The 22389-nt window shown below is 36.6% G+C and overlaps 1 protein-coding gene across 1 annotated transcript in view; it reads left to right on the forward strand.

The window, feature by feature from the left end:
* Positions 1–22389, forward strand: part of lok (ovarian-specific serine/threonine-protein kinase loki) — a 270142-nt gene that overhangs the window by 170052 nt on the left and 77701 nt on the right. The window contains exon 10 of the mRNA XM_090373619.1: positions 6612–6650. Coding sequence (XP_090229745.1) covers positions 6612–6650 — 39 coding nt within the window. The remainder of the gene's footprint in view (positions 1–6611; positions 6651–22389) is intronic.

Here is a 22389-nt window from a genome sequence, read left to right on the forward strand (position 1 = left end):
TCCCGACTCCCGTCCCTAGCCACGTGGAGGCGCTCCAGGAACTATCTAAATTACACTTAGTGGGATTCCAACAAGTGGAATCCCGGTTATAGTAAATAACGAATAGGGAGGATAAAGTAGGAGAAAAGAAAGTAGAAGAAGAAATGAGAGCAAAACACTCTCTCAGGAAAAAGAAGAAACAGGAAAGAGGAAAACACTAGTTGGAAAATCTAACAAGCGAGAGAGCTTGAAGAGGTAAAATTTTGAAGCCTGAAGGCTTGTACATTTGAAAGAAAGATTCCCCTAGCCGGGAAGGAAGCCCAACTTGCACTGACAAGGGGAAAAAGAAAAGTCTCAAGGAAAGAACATAGGTAATGTACAAGTGGCTATTAGATAGCCACTTAAAAGAATAAATTAAGATAAATAATAAATACTTATGTCACCGATATGAAACATATTAACAAATTACACTGCATAAGCAGAGAGTAAAATATACAATATTTACAAAATAAGTAATTAAAATCTTGGCTGAAAAATTAGTCAACCAAGAAATTAACAGAAATAGTTAACCAGAAGAAATGTAGAAACATATATACAAAACACAAAGAGACAAACAGAACTCACCCAAGGCAAAGATATGCCAAAGGCAAAACCAATAAATACTGTACAAATAAATTAGTTAACCGAATCAAAAGCAATTCTAAATTTAAATCTAAGTATAACAGATCAAAATAATAAGTTAAGTATTAAACAATAATTAATTAATATGCAGAGAAAATGTCTCTGCACAAGTAATCTAATCTATAAACATATGTACATAACCAGCAAGTGCAAAGCTGCTACCACAAGCTGCGAAAAACAAAACTTGTTTCAAATAACAAGACACGTAGAATTAACAATAATGCATAGGTAAGCATTAAAAAAAAAAAAAAATGGATGTCAACAAAGCAATTGGATCTGAGAGGGCGGGGAGAGGTCCATCCCACCCCTCAGAACCAAAACCCATTTACAACTAAAAATGCTAGACTAAGAACTATATGGTACTAGCAAAAACCCAACTGATTGCAGCTGCAATCAGGCAGGAAAGAAAAATACAACAAATAATCAGCCCCGCAGGAAAACAAAATTAAATCAAAACACAAGCAGCAAGAGAAGCAGCCAGCAGTAAGACGGGCTAGAGAGGAAAATCATCTCACTCAACCAGAATAGCCAACTGAAGGTTGGATCTGAGGGAGCAGGGAGAGGTCCATCCCACTCCTCATCCCACTCTGGCTGTACTGGCCAGAAAAAAAATTCCGATTAGATATGAAAATATGAATTATTTGCTTCCCTCTTCACTACTATTCAGTTGACCTTTGAATTTATTCAAGCTGTCAACCTCAACTACCTCGAAGGCAACCTGTTCTAGCAGTCACTGACCACTGGCTAAAAAGAAAACTTCCTACAATCTAGTCTAAACCTTTCCTCTCTAATTTGAATCCCCCCTCCCCCAGTTCTGAAATTATAACAGTGAAAATTAAAATTCTGCCTTCATTCAATTTAATAATCCCTCTCAGAGCCTTATAAACTTAAGTCATGTCATCTCTGAGGTGTGCTTGGTTGTCAAGCTCTGTAGTCCACATATCAGTCTTTCCTCATATGGTTGAGCCCTTTTGCCAATCTCACCATGTGTGTCTTTGAACCCTTTGAAGAAGCTCAATGTCTTTTTTCACTTTTTTCAATGTCTCTTTTGACAGTTTAAGATACCATACACCTTAAACTGTCAGTCCCCTCTTCTGAAATTAAAACTGTGCCTTTACCTTTAACTACTGCAATATCTTCATCTTCCAAATGACAACTACATGATCACTATCTGCTGATTGTTCCTGTATTTTAAGCCCTGTGATATCATCTAATTCATGTGTAATGATGAGATCAAGAATATTCTCACCCCTACTATTTTCTCTAACATGCTGGTAAAAATAATAATCATCTAGTTTACTTTAAAAAAAATTTTCCCCAAGGTGAGTTTCCCTCCCACTTATTCCAATCATTCTGAGACAGATTGAAGTCACCCATAATAAGACATCTGCGCTTGCTTGCCCATTCCATCTGCATGTAGAAACCCTTGTCATACTCTTCACAGTCTTCTGGTCTCTAGATTACTCCCACTCTTATTATACCTTTTCTTCCAACTAACTCACACCACACAGATGTTAGAAGGGGTACTGGGGGGTATACAGGTGTGTGTGTGTGTGTGTGTGGTGACTATTAGTTGTGCCACCAGTGGAGAGAATTATGAATGGAGGGGGGGGCTAGGTATTACTTTACTTTTCAACATTAGTGCAGCTGTGGCACTTGTTAACTCAATGGGTGCCACAAGATTCCATTATCACTGACTTCTCTTAATATGTGTCTAGTGGTCAAATAGGACAACAGTCTATATGCCTCCAGTGTTCAAGGGTGAAGCCTTGAACACCACAGCTTTGACTGGCGTTGTGATTTCATTGAAGACTTGGTAGTTTCTTCTTCAATGTCGCAATAATCTTTTACATATCTCTGGTGTGGTTGAGAGTTAGCAAAGAGGCAATCATTAAAAACAAAACAAACATTTATTAACAGGCTGTCATACACAGCACTTTAGCAATACACAATTTAAAAGATTAAAACATGAGTATATTAAAAAATGAGTAAGATGACATAGTAAGTCATTATAGTGGTTACACGCTAGTGACCATATTATAGTAATTACCCATAAGTAAATGCATTTCCATTGTTATTACTTTAACTCAGCCATAAGCTTTAACTTTGCACCCAGACTTCTATAGTAATGTAATATCTATTCATTGGAAATACCTATAAGGTCACAAAATACTAAAGGTCTTAAAGGGAGCCAGGAGTACCATGCATCATTTTTGGAATCTCATTTCTTCCATTGCTCAGTGGTGTGTAATTGAAGTATTCTCACACATTCATATGTGAATGAGGAGTCCTATTCGGGTCCAATAATGATTTTTTTAGAATTTTCAATGCCCCACACCATATATTGCAGTGGTTGACTTTTCTACTCAAGTGAAAAGTGGCTTATTTACTGGGGGAGGGGGGTCGACCAAGCTGTGCAGCTATATCATCATCATCCACGTTCTGTTGAAGGCCACAGCAAAACTTGTATTGCTTGCATTTGTTGTTCAGTTTTTTATGTCTGCACTATTGCTGAACAGTAGTCAAATATGGTAGAAGGTGCATAGATCAGGAACGTGTGTGTGTAGTGATAAACTGAATCTGTGAAACCTCCTACGAATAAAACTAATGATTTTATTTGGTTGAGAATTGGACAAGAGAAAATATACCACTTAATTGTAATAATTGAATTTGAATCTGAAATAATGCCCCCCCCCCCCCCCGCCGCATTTGAAAATGCCTGACATTATGTTCATCATTTAGGACAATGAGTTTATCTAAAAATTGTGCAATTAGCTTTTCTCTGATATTTGTGATTATACCCCAGTGTAGTGACCATTGAGAATATTCAGTGCAGAAAGGTATGGTAGTTGAGCTATGAGATTATGCAGCTCATTTTGTTCAAACTGGACAACAAATACATGCAATACAAGTTTTGTTGTGACCTTCAATAGAAAATGAAAGAGAATGTCATGGCTAGATAAAGGATGCTGAGTTTGTGACACTATTGTCAACGGAATTGACATACTTCATATGTCAGTTTCACTGAAGTCATATATTTATTCATTGTTTATTCTTGTCAGGTTTTCAGATCACTTCTGTGGTGCCAAGGTGCCAAGGCTTTATGCTTTTCACTTTTAGTTTTATCTTTTTTTGGAAAGAAAGAATTTCTATAACCATGTCTTCACCAAAAATTTGAAGGATGAAATTATCTAATGAAGTTTTACTATTGGTGAAGATGGGAAGTTTTTTGCTGTTTTTTTCCTAGCTACCTTATTTGAGTGAGTGGGGTTTTTTCAGTGGTATGGAAATTGGCCTGTTTATTGTTGAGTTTGTTGCACTTAGGTTTTTTGTATCAGTTATATAGGTTGAAAAGTATAATTTTTCAATTTCCAGCAGTCATTTGCCCTAATGTAGGTAGAGTGATCTTTTTTGCAGTTTGTACCTTTTGGTTATGGAACAGTGGGTGAATGTTCCTGACAAGCTTTCTGAAATGACTGTATTTCTGACATTGGAAAGAAACACCATAATGAGTTTGGAATTTGTAGTCTGACATTGAATGCCAGATATCAAGCCTTACTAGAAGTTGGAGGTACAGAAATTCAAGACAAGATTATGGGCAAGGATGCCATCTTTTCTGGAGGAGATTCCCTTAATCCCAACTACTGCCTGTTCTATCCCCTCTTCAAATACATTGTATAGGCCGACCGGGCTAGCCGAGTGGGTAAAGTACCTGCCCGGCAACCCAAAGGTCGCGGGTTCGATTCCCGCCTCGGGCTTGGATCAAAGTACTGCAAAAACCTTGGGAGGTGCAATATGGCCACAGAAGCCGATGCGCCAACAACTACCAAATCAAAAAAAAAAAAAAAAAAAAAAAAAAAAACATTGTATAGATCTCAGTCTGTGATTACTCCTCTATAGGTGTCTAGTGTACTGTGGAGTGTTACTAATACTGGTAGTCTTATAAAGAAGTTAACATTCAAAATCACTCTTGAGTGTTTACAGTTGGAAGTCTTAATGAGAATGTATCTTGAACTGAATCTTTTTTGTCATTTTAGGAGGTTCATGCTTTCTAATTCCTTTTGAATTCTAAAAGGAGAGTGAGTTTGCTAGTTGTGGTTTCACAGTTGGAAGAAATGATCAAGAAAGTTATAGCAGAGTAGGTTAGGTCTGTTTTTTGGAATTTGATAGTTCAGTGTCAAGTGGTGATTGTATCTTTTTTAATTTCTTAGTTGTCTGTGGCACATCTGGCAGCATGGAGAAGTTAAGATGCGAGTTATTCATGTTATGCTCTTTTTGATCCAGGAAATCATCTCTCTCTCTCTCTCTCTCTCATCTCTCTACCAGTAGCCTCACAACATGGAGGTAACAATAGCACCAGTGACTAATTGAATGATCAAGAAAGTTATAGCAGAGTAGGTTAGGTCTGTTTTTTGGAATTTGATAGTTCAGTGTCAAGTGGTGATTGTATCTTTTTTTAATTTCTTAGTTGTCTGTGGCACATCTGGCAGCATGGAGAAGTTAAGATGCGAGTTATTCATGTTATGCTCTTTTTGATCCAGGAAATCATCTCTCTCTCTCTCTCATTACCAGTAGCCTCACAACATGGAGGTAACAATAGCACCAGTGACTAATTGAATGGTGAAAATATTAAAAGTAGTATTTTGCTAGTGAGTTAGAATGCATTGTGAATAGAACTTTTGAATTTAAAAAGGCTATTATTCACTACTAGAAAATCCCCTGATCACTGTATCACTTGTCACCTTTTAGACCTTATGTTATAAAGTGCAGTGTATGCTCTTAATAAAGAATACCTCAACCAGTTGCTTTTTTGCATAATTTGACCCATCCTACCATTATTATTATATGTAGGAGAAAATTCCAACTTATGAATCCCTTTGCTGGAGTTCAATAGGCCAATGATTGCATTTGGATTCAAGAAACAAATCAGTTTTAGGTAGTCAGAGATCAGTTTGGCTGTATCACTATTTTTATACATAAAATTTATGAATTCAGTTTAGTAATGAGATGTACATTTATTATTTAAGAAATTTAACCATATCTCTTCAAAAGACAAACATGACATACAATACAGTTTTCAAGAAATTGTACTCCGAAGCATTTTTGCATTACTCAGTCGATGGTGGGTGACTATTACTTTTTGCACTGTACCAGTGTATAGTTTCTGAGTATCACATAGCTGCAGAAAGATAATAAAACAAAGATTTAAATTAAGGAACAGGAAGATGTATTGTGCAATAGACAGAAATTATTTGATGTGAAATGTAAAGCAGATTGCTACAAGACCTTGCTATATTAAAGTGCAGTGCACACATGGAAAGATGTTTTCAAAGGATTCTCTGACTAAGTGATAGACATTTTCTGAAACACGAGAATGCTAAGTTCTTAATAATGTAATTATTAATCATTTAGTACTAATAGCATATTTTTTAAGAATGATTTTTTTCCCCTTCAGTTTTAGTATAGTTGTTTGATGTGTGTGATTTGAAAATTTTCTGGTCATCTATGATACAGAATTATTAAAAAAGTTCATGTTTTTTTTTTTTAAGTTGACAACGTTGTTACACACTCTGCACCTAGTAATAGTGTTTTGCTATTTCTAGTACAGTATGCATTGACAGTAAACACAAATTTTCTGTTTTCATTCATGAAATTTACTTGAAAATAAAACTGCTAAATTTTGGCTCTGTGTATTATACATAAATTCCATTATTTAATGGAGTGATCTGTCTTTCCTTCTTCGATTATTCTTACTTGTGGTCTTTAATTTTTGTTTTAAGAAAATAATAGTATTAACAGAGATGTTTAAAAAGCTGTTTTCTTTCAGTTTTTTTGTCACTTTGGGAGCCTCAAAGTGATTGTAATTACTTTTAAAGATTTTAAAATTTTGCTGTAGAAAATTTACATTTCTCATGCAAGTGTTAATGGATCTCATTCTTATTCATTTACAGCATCTTCACAGCTGTGGAATTACGCACAGAGATCTCAAGGTATGGAAAAGTTTTTGATTTTGATAATTTTATATATATTTTAGTATTCAAATAATTGAAAGGATCTTTATTCTTTTGATAACAATTTTGTTCTCAGCACTTGATGGAATTAATAGCATTTCAAAGAGTCTGAATATGTCGTATCTCCATTTTTCATCTGACTGATGGAATTCCATAGGGAGAGAATCCAGAAATGTATCTTCCCCTTTATGTAATTTAGCAGTTTTGTGGTACTGGTTTGCTGGATGCAACATACATGTTAAATTGTAAACATAACAAGTATACCAATAAACTAAATTACATTTATTGCACACATTGTAAAATGCATGTTATTATATTTATTTATTATTATTATATATATATATATATTTTTTTTTTTTTTTTTTTTTTTTCAATTTTAATAGTCAGCTGTACATCTGATTAACAATTACCAATATGGATTCCATAAGTGTTGAACCACAGGTAATTTATCTCTTGGCTTAAGTGACTCAGAAAGAGAGAGAGAGAGAGAGAGAGAGAGAGAGAGAGAGAGAGAGAGAGAGAGAGAGAGAGAGAGAGAGAGAGCAGTTGTTGCAGACCATTGGTTTACAATCTATAGCATATGCCCTTAATATCAGGCACATAAGGGATATTTGAAAATTTTCTGGTCATCTATGATACAGAATTATTATGTATATACAGTATATCCTCTTTAATATAATCTCAGATTATTAGAAATGAAAGTAAGTGAGGTTCTGAGTACTGTTTTACATAAGTAGCAAGGAAGTAACAATTCCTCTAAGCAACAATTCGGTTCAAAGGTGCATAGATGAAATGGCTGAGCATGTAGAAGATATGTTATGTAGAATACTAAGGACTACAGAATTTGCAATTCAGCTAGATGAGTCAACTTTTCCAGGCAATGACTCTTTGTTTCTAGCATACGCGCACTTTATAAAAGATGAAAGTTTAGCTCAAAAGTTGTTGTTTGCAAGGCAGTTAGAAACAGATAGTAAAGGTGAGTCAATATTTCGTGTTGTTGAGCAGTTCTTTAAAGACAAGAAAATTCTGCTTGCTAAACATACTTGCTCTTGCAATGGATGGAGCTCCATTAATGACTGGTCACTACCATGGCGTTGTGTTGCGTACCTGTATGAAGTTTTACCAAATGTCTTTACCATTCACTATCATTCATTGCCAATATATGGTTGCAAAAAACCTCAGTGATTGTCCTCACAAATCATTACACACTGTTATTACTGGTGCTAATAAAATCAAAGCCCGTGATCTCTGCGATAGACTATTCCGGAGCTTTGTGTTGAGAATAATGAAGATTTTCAACGTTTTTTTGCTTCATACTGAAGTTTGTTGGCTATCAAAGGGCAACAGCGTAAGATGCTTTTATAACATTTTTGACTCTGTTGTGGAGTTTTTTTGAAGAGAAAGATGCTTTTCTTTGGTGATAAACGTAAAGGTATCAGGCATGACATTGCGTATATGTCCGAACTATTTGCAAAGTTCATTGAAATTAATTTACAGTTGCAAGGAAATGATATCAACCTTATTAAGACCAAATCTATAGCACCCACTTTTATTTCATAGTTAACTTTATTCAAGCGCAATATAGCCATCGTGAGCTATATCAATTTCCTTCTCTGAGCTAGAAAAGATTGATGGGATACAGGATGATGATCTGCAAGTCTTTTGTGACCATTTGGATATGCTGCATAAATATATGTCTGAATATAATAAAACACGCCTGCGTGCTCTGGATTCATAATTTATTTATTTTTGTTACACAGAGCATTAAAACTATGATAAATGAATTAGTTTTCGGCTGGGTGGCACACTGTTATTACTAGTACCATCCTGGCAGTGCATCTCTATTCTAACTGCCATTCAAAGTATTTTAATCTGATGAAGGCTGCCACCCAGCCGAAAGCTAATTCATTTATCATAGTTTTAATGCTCTGTGTAACAAAAATAAATAAATATGTCTGAATAATTTAATAAGGATCTTCTTTTGATAGAAATTCCAGATTGGGTGACTAATCCATTTTTAGATATTGAGGAAGTTGGTGTATTAGAGGAAGAACTAATTGAGTTACAAAATGATATTGAGCTGAAACTGAAATTTAAGAAATCTTATCAAGAGTTTTGGTTACTGAATAAAATTTCTGATCACTGTCCTGCACTATAGTTAAGAAGCTACTTATTGCATTCCCAACTTCATATTTAGTAGAACGTGGTTTAGTGTGCTCATCCAACTTATCTCCAAGCAAGAAATTGACTACAGATTACAGAACATGGTGATTTAAGACTCCTTCTAAGCAACTTTAAACCAGACATTGAGAAACTGGTATTATGTCATCAAGCCCATTCCTCGCATTAAAAATTTACAGAAAAATGAATTTGTTATTGAATGTAATTCTAAAACTTTTGTTAAATGATTGTCAGATTTTGAAAAGCTAGAATCACTAGTCCAGTAATTTCAATATGTTGAATTAAAAAAAATAAAACTTTTATTATTGGATTTGAAATAAATGTGCAATTATTCATTACTGTTTTGAATTATATATTTTTTTATTATCTTCCTCATTGGGTTGTGCAGCCTGCCACTCTGAAAAATATTTTTATAAGTAGGACTGGGGGGCATTGAGGACGCATTTATGGAACCAATGGGGCAGTGACTTGAAAGTCTCTGGGAACCACTGGTATAGCTTTTTATATACATTTTAACATGAATTATTCCAAATACATTTACAATGAAATTTGAAGTCTGAATTTGGTTCCACAATTTTCAAATAGCTTGTCTAATTCAAAAACTCTGCTGAAACCTATACCAACAGTCATTGTTATAATGAAATTGAATGGAGCTTTAACAAAATTTGCTAGTATACTTCATACTGTGGCATTGTCCTGTATGCACCTTTAAATTTTACTTTTCTGTTCTTCCCCAAGAATTATGTACAGTCATGGAGAATTCACGCAACTCCCAAAGTAACATTTACTATGGGGGAAAATATGGTTATATTGCTAAAGCTATTACAAAATTATTTAAATTATTATTTTTTTAAAATATTTTTTTTATAATTATAACTGTCATGGGTGCACATTCTTTTTTGTTTGCACTGTTGGAGGGAAAAATACACTTGATTGCTTTGATACAAAACAATTTTTGAAGGCATATGCAGTGCATCTTTAAGTCACTGAATGTATGTGCCCAATTTCAGACAATGATTTGAGATACTTACAGAAAAAAAAAAAATTCACATTGGAGGATTTACAAAAAGTTAACTGTTCTTCCTAGGGAATTCATAAGAAGAATGTGAAACTTTTTTAAAATTTCTCACATGTAATAACAGATTGCTAAGTTTCATTTTTGCCACCATAATATAGTTTCCCTCCCCATAGTGCATTTCATTCAGTGCTTGTTTGCAATAGCAATCTGTATTTTTGATACTTCCCCAGAATTGCACTCTGTTCCCTAAGAATAACACCATTCACCCAAATTCTTTGGGAGGATTACCTATTAGCAGGTATTTGGGTACCTGAGAGGGTCTATTGAAAAAAAATTTAATGCTCTTCAGTTTGATTTTTCAATTAACTGCTATTCATGGTGCTTGCCTTGAAAGGTGCTTTCTTTGATTTAAATTTACTTTTAACCAATACTGCAATTAATGAGACAGTGGCTGAATTGCAACCCAAACTAGAATTGTTGCAAAGTATTTCCAGTTTTGACAAGGAGAAAGTTTAAAATGTCTCTTTATTGCACCAGAAGTTATTTTTAATGTGTCTTTGAGTAATTTACATCTTTGTGTTAATTTTCTGTAGCTTTTTATATTGACACAAGTTTTCCATATACAGTAGACTGTCGAAATAACAGCACCCCAAATAACGGAACATTGGAGCTAATGGCACATTGAGATTGGATGTTGATATACAGCGTACGTGTCTTGCAGTGCCGAAAAAAGAAAACAGCAAGTCACGTGGTTACTGTATTTGTTTACATTTGCCATTTTGAAAATGATTTTCATACTGATATCATGGATTATACTGCTGTTTTACATTTATTTTAAATTAATCCTCCTTTGTGAATTGGGATCACATTTATACATCTCCAGTCCATTGGGACCTCTCCTGAGTCCAAGAAAGCTCTCATAATTATGGCTAAGGATTTGCTTACTTCCTTTGCTGCCTCCTTTAATACAACTGGATAGATCCCATCCACCCAAGGTGCCTTTCTTAAGTTTAACTTCAACAATTTCTCCTCTACTTTGTTCTCAGTTATTACAAAATCATTAAGCAATTTGTTAGAGTTTAATAAGCTTCTGTCCTCCACTTCCCCACAGAATTCCTCATGTGTGAATGTAGATGGAAAAGATTCATTCAGTTTGTCAGCTACCTGAGCAGGACCAGGTGGGCAGGAGCAGCATTGCATAGCACACGCTTCTTGATTAGACCTGGGTTTGAGCACGTGCCCACCAAATACGGAGGATGCAGAAAGGTCAAGGAAAGACCACCGCACATCACCAGAGCAATGTGGCCTTAGTTGCCAATGCTCCTAAAAACCAAATAACAAACAAACCTGAGCAGGATCATCAACAGTCAAACTATCGATATCAAGTGGACCAATCTGATTCATCCCCTTCCTTCTAGAGTTTACATTAGTAAAACACTGTTTGCTGTTTTTCTTTGCATCCTTTGCCAAAGATTTCTCATAGTTTGCCTTTGCCTGCCTAACCTCTTTTGTGACTTGATTACATTTTATATCTCCCATAGGCTTCCGTGTCACCTGATAATTATGCATTCCATGCATTTTTCTTTTCTGACACAAGTCTCATTAGTTCATCTGACATCCAGTTAGGCCTAAATCTTGAACAGTATTTCTTAATCGGTATGAAAAGTCTAGTATCTTCCACGATTAATTCCTTGGAATGCTTCCATTTATTTGGGGTTCGAGCCCGTCACCACCAAATACGGAGGATGCGGAAAGGTCAGGAATGACCACCGCATATCCCGGAGCAATATGGCCTTAGTTGCTAATGCTCCTAAAAACCAAATAACAATAACAAAGCTTCCCATTTAGAATTTGCTGTTGGTAACTTCATAATTTCTTCCCACTGTATAGAATTTAAAAACTGTCTGAGACTACTGTAGTCACTTTATGATAGTACAAACCCTTCCCTTTACCCCTGATGGTAGTTACATCTTTGAGTAAATCCCACATCAGCGTACTATGATCACTGCCACCTAGTGGTTCCTTTATCTGCGGATTCTTAATACATGAAGAATCACTACTGATAATCAGATCGAGTATTTCTTCCTCTGGTTGCCTCTTAAATATGCTGCTGCAGAAAACAGTCATCCAATAAATGCACAATAGCCTTGCTAGTGTGCAAGTGACTAACCCACAAGTTCCAGTCAATATCTGGGAAGTTAAAATTCCCCATTATAAGACAAAAATTTTGAAATATTTGCTGTTTAATACTTGTAATCCAGTAAATTAAGAGTTTCACTCTTAGTTTAATGTCACTTAGTCAGTAAATTTAGTAGTACGATGCTAACCTTGCTAATTTCAGTTACATAAGCTGGTCATAAAACACTTGATTGAATAGCCAGTTTGACATTGCCTTAGAGTAGCCGTGAGAGACAGAGAGAGCTCGGTGTTTATGGGGATTACTAGAAAAAAAAATATATGGTTCATTTCAGATGTGAAATTTTATCTTGGTTGTGTGGAATTATTTTTTTTATCCATGTAAATTAAGTAATATATTTACAAAAGAGATTAGCCACACGCTGCTTTGTTTCATTTTTCAATTCAACTTTCTCAAGACAAGTTAAAGATTTATAATAAAAATTTTGGCACATAACTCCATGTTTAAACTGAACAGTTCTAACATCCTGAAAATTTATTTTTTCTTACGCTTTATTCATTTTAGTATATAGTTTTTTGTAATATTTTCTTTTGGCAAGTAGCTGTTTTGTGTCCACTTCCAGATCCTTATGTCGTCAAACCACGTTCTTCTTCTCCTTCCTCTGATCTTTTTCCCATAATCTCTCCCTGGAGGACTGTCAGTGTTCTTTGTCTAGCTGATCCTCTTAGCATGTATCCTTCCAGTTTCATTTTTCTTTGAATCATTTCTATTAGTAAAGATCTTTGTGTGCTCATTCTGTATAGGATATCAATGTTTAACATGTGCTCTGTCCATGAAATTCTTAACGTTCTTCTGAAGCACCACATCTCGAATGCTTCAATCTGTTGTCGCACTCCTTTCTTATATGTCCAAGATTCACTTACTATATGTAAAAACCAGCCAAACCAATGTTTTGAACATTCTTTTCTTGGTTTCAATTCCATAGTACTCTTAAGAGGTCTTCATTTCTCCAAAGGCATCTTTGGCCATGGCTGTTCTTATTTTTATTTCTCTTTCCTGATTTCCAGTGTCAATAAAATAGGTACCAAATATTTGTATTCTGTTGTATTTGCTATTTTCATGTTGTTGATCACAGTGTCTGGTTCAGTTTTACTGATATCCTTAACTTTCAGATATTTTGTCTTCCCTTCGTTTAGTTCAAGGCCGTAGTCTTTGCCTTCCTCAGTTAGCAAGCATAATAGGCTAATTAGGTCATTTTTGTTGCCAGTAAAACCGTATCATCGGCATATCTAAGGTTGTTATACCAAATGCCATTGATATTAATCCCTAAGTCTTGTTCTTCTATCTTCCTCATCATCATTTCACTGTAAATATTAAAGAGGTTCAGAGAAAGAATATCCTTGTTGTCTAATTCCTCTTTTGATTTTCACCTCTGAGTTAATCATTTGTAATTTTTGGTTGATGTAGATCTTAATAAGTCTGCGCAAATTGTTGTTGAAGGTCCAGTCTGTCTAGTTTTCGAAGAGTTTCTCTATAGATATCTTTATTCCATTCCAGTGCTTTGTCAAAAAGTATTTTTAATTCAAGGATGGCGTTTATTGTTCCCATTTTTCTTCTAAATCCTTTTTGCTGTTCGCTCTGCTCATTATTAATTGTTTTTTAAATTTCTTTATTAATGATGGATAGGATAATTTTTGATGCATGTGTGATTAAACTCTGAGTTCTATAGTCATTACATTCTTGGCATTAATTTTTTTGGGATTGGGATACAAATGGATGTTCTAACGGATTCAGGTAATTCTGCCGTTTCATAGATGTATTGGATAGTATACACAAAAAATTTTTACCATGTCCAACCACCGCTTTTAGCATTTCTGTGAGGGTGGTGTCGCATCCAGGGCATTTGTTGTTGGGAAATCTGTTTATCACGTCTTGTATCTCATTTCTTGACAGCAGAGTGGTGTTTAGTGTAGGACATCTGGTGTTCAGTCTCTTTGATCGGGCCTTCATCATCATAGAGCAATGTTAAGTACTCTGTCCATCTGTTGTTTATCTTGCCATTGTCAACAATCAAATTCCCATCTTTATCCTTGATGTTGCATGCCCTTAAATTCTTTGACTTACCATTCAGTTCTTTCACTCTCAAGAATGCTTGTTGGGTCTTGTTCAATCTTGGTAAGGTTTCAATCTCATCACATTGCTTGTTAATCCAATCTTACTTCAGTTTCTTACCCAGCTGTTTTGTTCTTTTAATCCAATGCTTTGTACTTAATTCTTTCATATTCATTCGCACCTCTTTTCCAAGGTCTTCTTTCATCAATAAGATTAATAACCTCTTGCAATGTCCATGGCTTTTTCTTGTTTTCTTTTCATTTGGTGAGGCATTTCTCAGCTGTGGAGGTGATAGCGGCTTCCAGCTTGTTCCAAAGAAAGAGATCTTCTTTCTCTTGTGGTTGCATCTGCAATTTACTTGTTGCATTTTCATTAAACTTTTGTTTTTCTGTTGCGTCTTGGAGGCTCTGTAAATTCCATTTGATGTTTCTTCTTGTTTCAGATTTCACTGATTTTAGGCGAATGTTCATTTTCGTTAGGTTATGGTCTGACTCACAGTCTGTGCTTGGCATGACTTTAGCTTTCCTTATTCCATTGAAGAAACATCTCCAGACTAAGATGAAGTCTATCTGATTTCTAAAACTCACATCTGGGCTTCTCCAAGTATGACATGCTGATGGCTTCTATTCAAAGTAAGTTTTGGTTAGGATAAGGTCATACTTACCACAAAAGTCAATCAATTTCTGTCCTCTTTTATTCTTCATTCCCAGTCCAAAAGGTCCCACTCGTCTAGGCATTCTCTCTATCTGTGCCACTCCTTGCGTTCCAATTCCCATGACACAAAGAACTCGATCTTTCTTTTCCCCAGTCTCTGTGATACCCTGTTCTGTTTCGTCATACATGGTATCAACGTCTGTCTACTCGTCCTGTTCAATATGGGGTATATACTTGGATGCTCAATAATGATTTGGGCTTAGTATTCATAAGAATTGCCATTACTCTTTCTGATTTCTTGACTATATGCATGACACTGTTGCTGAGTTTCTTTTCCACGAAAAAAGCCACTCCTCTTCTTGGTGTGTTCCCACCTGACGTATCTTATAGGACTTATCATTTGGTAAAGTCGATTCAAAATCTGTCAATCCTTTTCAAAACATATCACTTAATCCTATTATTCCTATTTGAAGTCTCTCCATTTCTCTCATAATGTTGGCCAGTTTTCCAGGCCTGTTTAATCAATCCTCCAATGTTCCAAGTTGCCATATTAAAATGGTTTCTACGTCGAGATTTGTCTTTGCATATCATACATTATAGCAGTCATTGTTTGACGATGCTGTGGGGCCTGGCCTCTCACTCCTCCACCATTCCAGGCATTTTGAGACTACCCGGGTTTGGATTCTTTTCTGATTGTTCAACCTGGTGCTTTACTAAGCTGCTGGTTTTATAGGATGGGCCACCTGAACCATCCTAACCTGCAATATGAATGGATGGCCACAACTGTTTTTGGTTAGCGGGTCCATCAGACCTAGTTGGGAGGCTTACAAGTAGTGCCACCAGCGAGGAGGTGCCCCGATGTGCCGTAACAGCCCAGCGACCAGATATAAGTTTAAAAACCAATAAATGATAAATTTAGAATGGCAACACTGATAACACAAGAGGTAAAAAAAAAAAGTAAAGTGCAGCCATTATCAACCCACTGCAGGATGGAAGCCTCCTCAACAATTCATGCTGAGGGAAATGGACCATAATCTGCCACGCTGGTCCAGTGCGGGTTGGCAGATCGACCATATTCAGCAGTCAGGGGCTTGAACCCCGGTCTACTCAAAGAGCGTGTGCTACCGCCCACTCGGCTACGGAGGCCGTAGAGGTAACACAAGAGGTAAAATAATATTAAATATCACGAAAAACAGGAGTCATAAATTATCCACGTAAAACCAAATCTAAGAAACAGCAAAAATAGAGAACAGATGACCATTGTGGTTGTCTGTTCTCTATTTTTTCTCCTCTCTTTCTCTCATCCATTTTGCCCCTTTTTTTTTTTGGTTTTATTGAGTATTTGATTTTTATAGCACTTGTCCTCCTCACTGTCTTATTTTAATTATATATATATAACTTAAATAAAATGTAGGGTGAATATAAAATAAAATGTATGCCATTTGCATGGTAAACCAGTAGAGTGAAAGTGAATTTATCATATAATTTTTATCATGCTGACCTAAACACAATAATAAAGTACTTTTGGAGAAACGCTACAAAATAATTAAAAAGTGAAATCCAAATTTAAAAGAAATTTAACGGCACCCTCCTTATGATGGCACTGGTTTCCGAATTACGTGAATTATCACTATATCAAATTTAAATATATAATATCGGTGTAGATACACCATAGTTAACCCATAAATTTGAACTACGTATGTAGTGTAAAAGGCATCATTTTAATAGTATCTCATATTGTGGGTACCTTCACAACAAGATAGCTGGTATTGCACTACTTCAAATAAATAATGCTTCTCTAGTAGAGAAGACTACTATTATTTATTTTCAGAGGATACCACCACCCAGATGATCGTTTTGAAGCTAGTGGGCTTCTCTACTAGAGAAGACAGTAGTCTTCTCTACTAGAGAAGCTTTATTTATTTGAAGTAGTGCAATACTAGCTATCTTGTTGCGAAGGCAACAAGATAGCCGGTAGCCGTCTTTTTTGGCTTGTCTTCTAATTTGTCATGCTTTTGCCTTAAGCCTTTTAAACTGAATTAGGTTGTCGGTGGTTGGAAACTTGCGGAACAGATTCCAGGCTTTATTTTTTTTGCTTTTTCACTATGGTACAAGTGTCATTCCACCAGTGTTTAAGGTTTCTGTGTTTGAAAGCAGAAGAACGTGGTATTTCTTTGGAAGCTGCTGCTAGTATTTGTTTAGTAATGTGCTCAGTGACATCATCAGTGGACCCTAGTCGTATCATTTGGCTATCAAGGAGATAGAGACAGAATACTTTTCCCAATCTGCTTTGGAAAATTTCAGTAACACCTGATGATCAGGGCAAGGTGTCTGCATTGTTTGAATTCTGCATATACAGTCAGTCCTCGTATAGCACGATAGTTGCGTACCTAGAAACCCTCGTGCAATGCAAAATCGTTCAATATAAACAACAGGCCCTATGGGAAAAATGGGGTTAGGTGCCGACCACCCAAGATTGAACACACATTTGTAACCAAAACATTACCAAACACAATAAATAATCGTAATAAAATACGCATTTTATTACGACTATTACGTAATAAAATATTGCTAATGCTTTTACTTCTATCGTAAGCAAACTTGTTTTTTGTTTGATTTTCTACCCAAACAGATGACAGGCGTTCCATCTCTTCCAATTCTTTGTGTCTTAATCTAATGGATTTTAATTACACTTTGAGTTGTTCCTGCTATGAAAGTTGTTTTTATTTTCTCTGCATTCTAATTCTCGGCGTTACCTCATTTAGGTCTGTAGCACGTGCAATATCACATTGTCCTTCATTTCGCTCAAAGCCTTTCACAATTTCATATATTTTTTTCTCTATCGACAGAGGCGGACTGGCCATAAGCCTTACCGGGGAAACTCTGGTGGGCCTGAGGCCGGTGTGGTTTTGGCCATAAACCATAGTATGAGGCCACTATTAATTTTCCCAGGTAAGAATTTTTGACCCAGTCTGCCTCTGTTTATCGATATTGCTTTTCTTTTTCTCTCCGAATCTGCAGTATCTTCACCAGGACGCTTCCTTTTCACACCTTTTAAGTATTTTACTCATTTTTAGGGAACAAAGCACAATTACAAAACGAGGAGGCACGCTTGATACACATAAACAAAGCTGCGCGTGTGTAGCAACTGAATAAACAACACCGTAAAGGCAGAGATACACTATTAACGCCTCACATTTTACTAAAGCACATTTCTAGGGGTTACTACCATAAAACAATAAAAACAATTTCCAGTTGTGTTTCTGCTAGTGGAATCTGTTATAAACTGGTAGTAAACTCGATCTAATTGCATTTGCAATTATACCAATAGCTGCAATTGTGTCAGTTTTTGTTATTATGGTGAAATATGTTTCCCCTTCACTGATATAAAAAACATAAATACATTTTTAGAATCTTCTCTTCATTCCTATCGTGTTGCATTCGGTTGGGGTGATTCTGCGTTTGACTGCCATTTCTTGTAAGCACAAAGGCGAATCGTGCATAAGCGAATTCAGTTCGTGTTATATAAGATATCGTTCCCCTATTTATAAATCGTGTATGATCGAATTCGTGTAGTGTAAACACGTTATACGAGGACTGACTGTAATTGAGAAATGATCACTGTTGTGCAGATCATTTAAAACTGTCCAATCTATAATAGGAAGTAACTCAGGGGGACAAATAGCATTAGCATTAGCATTAGTAGAGGCATTTGATGCAAGAAAGCAAGCTTATGCAGCATCAGCCAAAAAAAAAAAAAAAAAAAAAAAAAGTAACATAAATAAATAAAAATAACCGCTTCCACTTCACCCCTCTGTTCGTTCGAAATACCTGTCCAGCTGAGCCTTAAACTTATTTAGGCTATCAACTTCCACGACAAGGGATGGAAGTCTGTTCCACCCACCAACCACCCGCTGGCTAAAGGCAAATTTCCGCACATCTATCCTACATCTGTCTTTCCTCAATTTGAATTTATGCCCTCTCAGGTGATTTTTCTGAGCTAGAGGAAGAATCCCATCAGCATTGAGCATGCTCAAACCATTCAAGGCTTTGTACACCTCTATCAGATCACCCCGCTGGTGCCTAGTTTCCAGACACTGTAATTTGCAAAACTTAAGCCTTTCTTCGTAAGAGAACCCCTTTGTCCCATTCACCAATCTAGTTGCCCTTCTCTGTACTCGTTCCAGCAGCTCTACATCCTTCCTGAAATGAGGCCTCCAGGCCTGTATACAGTACTCTAGGTGTGGCCTGACCATTGCCTTATACAAGGGAATAATCACCTCCTTATCCCTGCTAGAAAAATTCCTATATATCATTGACAATACACCATGAGCTACTCTTGCAGCTCGTCTGCACTGCTCAGAGAACTTCATATCTGCCTGCACCACCACCCCCAGGTCCCTTTCATTCTCTACCACTGTCAGTGTAGTACCACAGAGTTGATACGTTGCTCTGGGGTTGCTGTTTCCCATATGTAGTACTTTACATTTGTCAATGTTAAACTTCATTTGCCACCTCGAAGCCCATCTGCTCAACCTTTCCAAATCCTGTTGCAGCAGCATAGTGTCAGTAGTGTCCTTGACAACCCTGCCAACCTTCGTATCGTCTGCAAACTTGGACATTAAGCCTGATATACCATCATCAATATCATTTATAAATACAGAAAACAATAAAGGCCCCAATACTGAACCCTGAGGGACTCCACTAATAACATTAGTCCACGATGAGCAGTGTCCATTGATTACCACTCTCTGTCTTCTCCCCCTCAACCACCCCTTTATCCATAGCAGCAACTTGCCTCCAATGCCACACTGCTCCAACTTGTGCAGCAGTCTTCCATGTGCAACAGTATCAAAAGCCTTTCTAAGATCCAAGTATATAATATCAAAGTTATTCCCTGCATCCAGTTCTTTTGTGACTGCATCATAGTATCCAATCAAATTGGTCAGGCAAGACTTCCCCTTAACAAAACCATGCTGTGTCCTAGCTATAACTGAAGTCTTGTCTAGATGATCCTGCAGTGCTTCTTTCACCAGTGCCTCCATTAATTTTCCGGGAACAGAAGTTAAACTCACAGGTCTATAATTACTTGTGTCAGCCTTTGATCCCCCAATAGATAAGTCAATTGCTGACATAGATCCCTTGGAGAGATGAGTGTAGGTGTTATGACTAGTGTTCAGCAATGTTAAGTTCAGTTAGTCTGTGAGCTTTTCTAGCAAGTGCCCTCTATTATCCATGTGAGCAGATCCCCATAGTGGATGATGTGCATTTAAGTCGACAAATAGGAGATGGTATTTGTTTTACAAGATCTTCTAATTCTTTCAACGTGTAAATATTGTTAGGTGGAAGGTATAATGAGACTAGAGTTATTGTTTGTCCCATTGCTACACGAACTGCAGCGGCTTCTAAGTGGGTCTAAAGTGGAATGTTTCTTGCTGGAAATTTACAATCCACTAGAATTGCAACTCCTCCATGTGCATGGCTTGAAGAAATTCTATCTTTTCTATAGGCTGTATAACATTTAACTGAGTAAGTTACCTGTGGATTTAAGTAAGTCTCTTGCAAGCAAATGGCTACAGGATTATATCATGAGATCAAATTGTATATATCATCGGTATTACCGTGTAAACCTTTGCAATTCCATTGTACAATGTGCTTCATTATTTGGTTTTTAGAGAGGGAAGATGATTCTGTCTGTTTCTTGTAAGAGGGAGCAGTTTGCTTTTGACGATCATGTTTAGTCTTATCCTTTCTTGGAAAATGAGGGCGTCCGTATTCTGTACTCCCTTCTACATCATCAGTTCCAGTAAGTGAACATCCAGTCTCCATGTCATCTTCTGCTTGAATTTAGTTGTTGCAGTTCGGTGGCGTGTTGCCTTTGTGGTTTCCTTTGTACTTTATTGATTGATGTAATTTTAGATGGAACTGAGAGTGGGGTATTGTTTATTTTGTCAATTGAAACAGGTTTGTTAGCGGGCTGATTTGTCAGTAGTACAGATCGTGCCCATTCTGCAATAGATGTGTTGGGTGGGATTGAGACCTCTGTTTGGGTCGCAACAGCTTGATAGTTTTGGATAACAGTAGCATAGCTGCGTTTTGGCATAGTTACCTTGACTTGCCTGCTTGCTTCTTGTTATGATACTTCCTTTTCGATCTTAAACTTCTGTATCTTTTTTTCCATTTTCCACAGATCACATGATTTTGAATAAGCTGGGTGATCCCTCTTACAATTTGGGCACTCTGGAGATTTTGCAGTACAATCTGTTTGAGAATGATTTTTCTAACTACAATTAGGACATGTAATTTCACCTCTGCATGTTGTTTGAGAATGACCGAATTTTTGGCATTTGCAACATCTTAAGGGATTTGGAATGTATGCACGGACTCAGCAGTGCAGATAGCCTGCTTTCACTGAGTTCGGTAAATTTGGTGTACTGAATGTCAATATGATATTTTGTGTTGGAACTAGTTTATCGTCCTTCCGGATCATGATTTGCGCCTTGCTTGTGTTACTTTTTGGTCTTGTAATTCCATAACTATCTCCTCTTCAGTGACGTTTAATAAATCCCACTCACTTATTACTCTGGCTAAGGTAAAGAAAGCCAACATGAGAATGACGAGAAACATCGGATAACACTAGTCCATCCATGATTCTAAAGAAAAAGTTTAGGTTACCTCCCTCCATTTCGGGAGGGGTTCAAGCTCCCATGGGATTCAAATGGAGGTAACCTGATATTTTTTTCACCATTAGGGCATATTATTGAACAAGTAAATAAAAATACAGTCATAAAAAAATTTATTTTTTTTATGAATGTATTTCTAAATATGACTGATTCTAAAGAAAAAAGGATAGGTTACCCCCTCCACTTCGGGAAGGGTTCAAGCTCCCATGGGATTCCGACCTTTTTCCACCATTATGGAAGGCATTTATTAGGGCAATTTACCATTAGTGTTTCTGAGGGCTACTAAAGTGATACTAAACTGATGTTATCGTGTGTTGTGTTCACACACCAATCAGCACATCCTTTGCCACGCCTACCTGTCAATCAATATACCGTTCTCAACTTTGCTCCAGACCGATAACACCTACCGTCTGTTTACCGAACAAGCAGTGATAGGGTGCCGTATCGGGAAACTAATTTTCCACATACGTTATCCGACATTTCTCGTTGTTCCCGTGTTTGTTTTCTTTACCTTCACCATTACTCCTTTTGAGGAGTTCAGTGTATTATGCGGCGTGACTTTGATTGGGATTCTGCTTATAGTTGACAGTTTCAATAACAGTTCAGTCTGTTTTGCTTGTGTGGTTTCAATTAATAGATCTCCTGACTGGAGTCATTTTACCATTTTTGGTGTTCCTGCTGAATTTTCAAGACATCTTTGAATGACAAAGGGAGACAATTTGCTTACTGGTTGAGTCAATAATGAATGCATTATCAGAAAAGCTGGTGGTTCTGATTTGCTAGAATCTGTTCTCATTCTTTTTGAGAGACTAAGATCATGTTCCCTTCTACGGGTGTCAGCATGTTGAGAGCCTGTTGGCTCTAGTGGTGGATATTCGTCGCGATCCATTGTTGCTCCTTTTAGCCCTGGGAGAGGGGCTTCCTTCTCCCAGG

Source organism: Mastigoproctus giganteus, chromosome 5 (genome assembly GCF_048544385.1).
Source record: "Mastigoproctus giganteus isolate SK-2022 chromosome 5, ASM4854438v1, whole genome shotgun sequence".
In the NCBI taxonomy this organism is placed as follows: Eukaryota; Metazoa; Arthropoda; class Arachnida; order Uropygi; family Thelyphonidae; genus Mastigoproctus; species Mastigoproctus giganteus.